Source organism: Bison bison, unplaced genomic scaffold (genome assembly GCF_000754665.1).
Source record: "Bison bison bison isolate TAMUID 2011002044 unplaced genomic scaffold, Bison_UMD1.0 scf7180017864526, whole genome shotgun sequence".
In the NCBI taxonomy this organism is placed as follows: domain Eukaryota; kingdom Metazoa; phylum Chordata; class Mammalia; order Artiodactyla; family Bovidae; genus Bison; species Bison bison.
In genome coordinates this window covers 4,034,877-4,041,791 of record NW_011495077.1, presented here as the reverse complement: position 1 = coordinate 4,041,791, position 6,915 = coordinate 4,034,877, and the positions used below count along the sequence as shown (strand labels likewise).

The window sequence follows — 6,915 nt, the reverse complement described above, 5'->3', positions numbered from 1 at the left end:
AGGGGGAGCGCGTCATTGCTCTCGAGTCATGGAGGGGAATCTGGCCTCGGAAATGTTGAAGAAGTTCTCTCGAGGTCTTTCTCGGGTTGAGGCTAACAGCTTGCTGTCTCCTTGAGAAACTCAGCTGGGAAATACCTGTGCCCACTGCTAATGTTCAAATGGGTGGCTTCCAAAGAATAAAAAAAACTTGAAGAGCTCCCCAAGTGAGAAGTACATCCAGACTGGGGTGATGGGTAAGAGAAGATTTTAGGTAAAAACTGGGGATGAGATGCTCATGAGATGCAGTGGGCATAAAAGAGATGCTTAAACAACAAAATCCTGTCCTTAAGAGGTGTGTGAGCCTTGAGGAAGTGTCTGGACCATGCAGGCTCCAGAGCCTTGTTTGTGATCACCCGGTGGGTGTGGAGACTCCTAAGTTCTATCTCTGACAGTCTTCACCCTGTAGACGAATGGGTCTCAGAACAAGGTGTTCAGAATAGCATCAACATAACCAGGAAACTTGCTGTAAGGGTAAATTCTTGGGACCACCCCACGAGTACTAATCAGAACTCTGGAAGGGGGGCCCAGGAGTCTGTTTCAATACCTTCCACATGACTCTGATGCACATTCAGGTCAGAGAGCCACCAAACTAGACCAGAAGTTCTCAATCAGGGTGATTTTGCATCCCTTCTCTCCCTGACCTGGAAACATCTGACGTGCTGGGAGACATTTTTGACTGTCACAGTATGGGAAAGGAGGGGTGACGCTGCCACTATTTCTCTGTGGGTTTGGCCTTTTTTGGTTTAGGAAGAACTGAGCCATATTAATATTACTGCAAGGTATCAGCCAAGCAGTACCCAGACAACTCTGGAGTAGACATTTTCCTACTTTAAACCTGAGTAACATGAAAAAAGAGCAATTTCATGGATAACTCAGGGCTAAAATTTTAGTAAGTATGCCTCATTAACGTTGGTGGAAGTGAAATGACTAGCAACAGCAGAGTTAAAGGAAGGTCAGGTACACATTTTTCCAAAAAGAGAAAAACACTACAGAATTGTATTGCCAACAATCACCCTCAATGGGTGAACTGGAGAAGAGTTGCTTGGTTGCTTCTAGAAACCATACAAACAAAGTATCTTTTCCCACCCTATCTGAATTTACCACTGGTAGACAGACCTGGGCTTCTGGGAACTCTGATGCAACCTGGGCAATGTCATGGAAAGTTTCCTTATCACTGAAGAAGCGTTCAGCAGCTGCTCCTTTCCCCATGAAGTGAACGAAGGCTTCTTCTAGATCATTCCTCGAATGCAGCTCGCTGTGATCTTTCCCATTCCCAGGACTCAAGCCAAGGGCCTGCAAGAGCTTCACCCCTGACAGCACTACGTCTACACAGGCATTGACGCTGGAAGGAAGGAAGGAAGAGATGGTGTGAGACAAACAGAAGCACTGGGGCAACAGCTTTGCATTTAACAACAGGGAAATGTTTCAGAGGCCTGTGTTCAAACAGGGAAACAGAGGTAGTGGATCTGAAACCCTACCTGGAAAGCAAATAGCATATGGTGGAAGGAGGATTACTTTATCTGGATATGTATGTCTATCCCGGCAATAGCTTGATAAACTTCTACCCTCATTACAAAGAGAGAAGACAGGTGTTCAGCATTTCAGAACGAAGCATCGTGACACAAATATACCATTTCTGAGAAAATGATGGCAAAGCCAGACTGGATTCACCCTGTGTGTGACCTGGGCAAGTCACTTCAATTTCTTTGTCTTCAGTTTCCTCCTCTCTAAAATCATGTAATATGAGTATTTAACTCATAGGGCTGTTGTGAAGATTAAATAAGATAATACATGTTTAAGACCACTGCTTGCTACAGAGTAAGCAAAGTAAAGTTTTGGTCGAAAGCCACCTTCCCTCAAAAGACAGCTGAGCATGGTGGTAAAATACACTGACTACTTCCGGGTGAAACTGAGAGCTGAGTGATGGCTTAAAGACTTAAGCGCACCTGCAGCCTTGTAACAACTCAACACTTGGCAGGTGTTCATCATGAACTTTAAAGACTAGTAAGAAGTCAGTGTGGTGTCACCTGGTTAGCGCTTACAGATTTATAAAATACACGTAAGGTTGTCTGGCCCCACCTCTCCCATGCACACATGCCGAAGTTGTGGCTTACGTTTTCAGTGTTTTGTGTGTGTGTTTTCCAAAAGCCATTTCTTAAAAAAGAAGTCCCAAATACTTTGGGCAGGTAGGTGAGGTCCCCGGGCACCTTTATTCCTGCCTCTGCCATCCCTGCCAGTGGGGCTGGATGACCAAATGAAACAGCCTCGGGCGACAAGGGTGGCTGCCCCTCTGCCATCCCTGCCAGTGGGGCTGGATGACCAAATGAAACAGCCTCGGGCGACAAGGGTGGCTGCCCTTCCACGTTAGTTCCAAGTATTTATGAAGCCAGAAGTTGTGTGCTTCCCTGGTAGCTCAGATGGTAAAGAGTCTGGGTTGGGAAGATACCCTGGAGAAGGAAAAGGCACCCCACTCCAGTATTCTTGCCTGGAAAATCCCACCGACGGAGGAGCCTGACAGGCTACAGTCCATGGAGTTACAAAGAGTCGGACACAACGGAGTGACTTCATTTTCACTTTTCATGAAATCAGAAGGTAAATTCATCAATCAAGAAGGCCCAATGGATTGGATTCTGGTGTGTAATATATAACTACAATGTCTCCCTTGTAGTCTCCTTTAAAAATCTCTTGATCACCAAATCGTTAATGGTGGCCAGCTCTAAAGATGAGGAAAGAGACTGCAGTAAGGGAGAGGAATTTTATTTTTCATCAGATGTATTTTTAATGTTGATAAGCATACATTACTTTTAGAACTGAACAAATAATTCTTAAAAGGTCCTCATGTGGGGTAGATATTATTTACATCACTCAAGGGAGGTTTACAAGGGCTGGAAGAGACACAGCCCTCTTCACAACACAAAACTGACTACATTCTCATTAAGATTCTATTATTAACTCTTCTCCTATGAATCCCACATTTTTGAAAAGGTTTTTGCCTACCATACAGCATTTAAATACTCAAATGGTCTTACTCTTTTGAAGTCAAACATACATAATTACTCTGGTCAACTGGGAAAGTATAGCCTAAGAGTGAGTCCACCTTTCATACAAAGCACATAACACACACTGACACCCACGTGGCAGGTTCTTACTCACGTAAGACATTCCTTTCACAGCTTACAGGATACGAACCAACGCACCTTGTAAACTGGCCTCAGTGCCACCTCACACGAGTGTCCTTTCTTTCTACTGGACACCACACTGGATGTCTGAAGGGAGAAGCTTAAAAGGGATACAGGTATCCCTGGCTCTCGGACTCCAGGGGCTCCCAATGTTCAGACAGTAGACGTCTGGATAGTGTGGGACATTATTTCCATGAAGTAGTCCTACCTCAAATAAATGTATCTAAATGGATCTGGGTCCTGAGTCTGCATAGCAAAGGTTCAGATACCAAGGGATGTACCCATATTTGGAAATAACAACTTCAAAATAGACATCAATAAACACATCACTTCCATATCTAGTTCTGCTGAGAACTTAAGTAGTTTGATTTCTTAAAGATGAGAATGGAGGAAGTTTCAGTTACAAAAAACAAAACCAAAAAGAACACTATTTAGCACATTTTGCAGCACAAGACGAAACCCAACTGAACTAATTTTGAGTTTAAACAATATAACTACCATAGGAACATTTTCCAACCCCCACCTAATCATCCCATGAATACTAAAGAGGAAAATCATAGGAAAAAATTTACTTGGTAGCTATTAAAATAAAATAATTGTACCCTACTATGTGCCAGATACCAAACAAAGTACTTTTACCTCTGCTTTCTAGTTATATTTTATAATGCTTCAAACAGAACAGGAATCTTTCTCTGCACTTACATCAATTCAACAGCATACTAAAATGTAAACAAGCACGCTACTTATAGGGAAAAGAAGTGCGTGTGTGTGTGTGTGAGGGGTGGTCTGCTGCTGCTGCTAAGTTGCTTCAGTTGTGTCTGACTCTATGTGACCCCATAGACGGCAGCCCACCCAGGCTCCCCCGTCCCTGGGATTCTCCAGGCAAGAACACTGGAGTGGGTTGCCATTTCCTTCTCCAATGCGTGAAAGTGAAGTTGCTTAATCGTGTCCGACTCTTAGTGACCCCATGGACTGCAGCCTACCAGGCTCCTCCGTCCATGGGAGGGGGGTGGTCAGGGTGGAGCAAAAAAAAACAGAAGACAAAATTATGTTCATTTGACACTTATGTAGAATTTCACAAAAATGTATCAAAGATTACAATGTGAGTTTTGAGAAAACACAGACACAGATAAAACAACTGGAAGGTAAAATGAGGTAACAGACGCTGAATGCCTACACAAGTGGCTGTACTAACAGAGGGCGCTGGGAGCCAGGGCTGCCAGGCATATTATCAGAGATTTCGGGTTGGGGTGGGAAAGAGGAATACTTTCTTCTAGTCTGTAAATTCCTTAAAGACAAGGACGGTGGTTCTTATCACCTCCCTTCTGTTTTATCATCTGTAAAACGTTTCCTAAGGTTCTTTTCAGCTTTCACACTATGCCTGAGCTAGTATGAAAGCTAATCATAATCGCTCTAAGATACACAACCACAGAGAAGAGAAACCCAAGAGGGCAGGATCAGCAGTCCTTGGGCCACACCCTGGATGATGCTCTGGACAGAGAAGAAGGCAGGCATTTTCAGACAGACCACACCGATCTACAAAACATTCTAAGATAGGGAAGCAGTCATCACTGCTTTCAGCTGAGAAAAGTAAGGCTGGGGGTTAACTAACATTTCAAGGTCATGACTGGAGGAGCCCACACTCAAACCCAGATTTATCTGATATTGAAAGCCATAGGAGCAAAGACGTAGAAGAAGGGATAACCTTGTGTCTGGATATAACAGGAATGGTGATCCAGTTAGGAGTCTGAACATGGTCCAAGGAGAGCAAGGCAGGTTTCAAGGTCGGAGTGAAGCCAGGTGAGGGAGAGTGAGTGCTAGGATGAGGGTTCATCAGGCGCCCAACGAGTCTGAGGACCAGGGCCCGACTCGGAAGCAGAGGAGGCAGCGTACGTTTTAGAAAAACGTGGTGTGGGCTTGCCATTGACCATCTCCTTGAAACCACTCCTTTATTTCTCTGGTCCTTTCCCATCAGGCCCTTACATGGCAGTGCCCACCCCTCCCCAAGCCCTGCCATTTGCCTTCCCTTCTTGTTCTCTTCCTGGGTGATGCTGTCTAGCCTCTGGCCTCAACCTAGGTGCAGGAGTCTCCAAATTGCGACCATGCTCCTCAACTACAGCCTCTAGCTGTCAGCAGCTGAGGGCTCAGCTTCCTCTATAATCCTACAGGAATGTACATTTCTTCCCTCTGAAACCAAACTGGTTACCTTTCGCCACAAACTTGTTCCTTTCTTAATCTCTCTTCATGGCAACAATGTGGCACCTAGAGCCACAAATAGGTTTAAGCTGCACCTCTGGTATTTGACAGCTGTGAGATCATGGGCAGGTCAGTATATATGCTAAGCTGTGTCTGACTCTTGTGCAACCCCTGGACTGTAGCCCATCAGGCTCCTCTGTCCATAGGATTTCCCAGGCAAGTATACTGGAGTGGGCTGCCATTTCCTTCCCCAGGGACTGAACCCACATCTCCTGCATTGCAGGCAGGTTCTTTACCACTAAGCCACCAGGAAAGCTTGACAATATCTGTATCTGTCTACATGAAGTTATAACATCCCCAATACTAAGAACTTGTCATTTGCAACTGCCTCTATTTACTCTACCACATCTAGCCTCTTGTCAAATCTCACCTGTTTAGCACCAATGCCAAACGAGAAAAAGCTCTATGGCTTCATAGCTAGTGTCAGGGTCTCAAGACTTTCCTCTTTATTAGTCTGTTACCCACAAAAATAATGTGAAGCAGTCAAATAGGTCAGAACCACTGCTCAAATTTTCCATTCCTCCAGTTAAGTCTGTGAAAAGAACTTAGCATCATTGTGTGTGTGCACGCCCATTCATGCTCAGTCGTGTCCAGCTCTTTGCGACTCCATGGACCGTACCTGCTTATTAACTTTCATGGTTTTCCCATCACCCACACTGACACACAGGGCTCCTTTCAGATTCATCTCAACATCTATCATAAAGTCCTTGCCCTAAACACAGGACCAACCTTGCCAAACAAGCCAAATACCTTTTCACATTTGGTTCTCTCTTCCCAGGTGGGCTGATTCCCCAGCGTTCTTGTGGATAAATTCTTTTTTTCTCCAGGGCCTGACCCATGCACATCACCATAGCAGAATATATTTTCCGAGGTGGCCACAAGATGCCCCGTCCCACATGTTCATTTTACAATGAGATGCTGACGCCCCTCCCTCCCAGGTGTGTTCTCTGTCCCCTCTCCTCAAAACCATTTGGACCTGAGCCTATGGGAGAGGTGACACTGTGTGCTTTTAAGGTCAGGTCATAAAAGGCATTAATGCTACTGCCTGGTCCTCTTGGGGAATTCCTTCCCCTAATCTAGTCATCCTGCGGTGAGAAAGCTGAACAATTACAAAGAGAAACCGCCTGCATGTGTTCAGGTAAAACCACGACTGAGGTCACAGCTGATGACAACAATCAACACCTTGAGATGATCCCAGGTCCAGCCATCATCTGCCTGAAACTGCACGGAACCCCAAACGAGAATCGCCTAGCCAAGCCCAACTGAACCTCAGAATCATGGAATAAAATGACCATTGGTTTAAGCTAAGTTGTGGGGTAATGTGTGATGTAGCAATAGTAAATGGATTGTCAGCTTCTAGATGGAGATTCTCTTGAAACCTCATCCTGGGAAGAATTACTAGTTATTCTCTGGGACACAAGAAAGCACTTTTTTAAATTGT

The 6,915-nt window shown here is 44.9% G+C and overlaps 1 protein-coding gene across 3 annotated transcripts in view; it reads right to left on the bottom strand.

The window, feature by feature from the left end:
* ADPGK (ADP-dependent glucokinase) overlaps nucleotides 1–6,915 on the bottom strand; it is a 33,456-nt gene that overhangs the window by 23,432 nt on the left and 3,109 nt on the right. For 2 of the 3 annotated variants that reach the window (XM_010831378.1, XM_010831379.1), the window contains exon 2: nucleotides 1,156–1,381. In XM_010831378.1, coding sequence (XP_010829680.1) covers nucleotides 1,156–1,381 — 226 coding nt within the window. Of the gene's footprint in view, nucleotides 1–1,155; nucleotides 1,382–2,524; nucleotides 2,756–6,915 lie in introns of all 3 variants that reach the window. The other variant, XM_010831380.1, reaches the window with a different exon arrangement.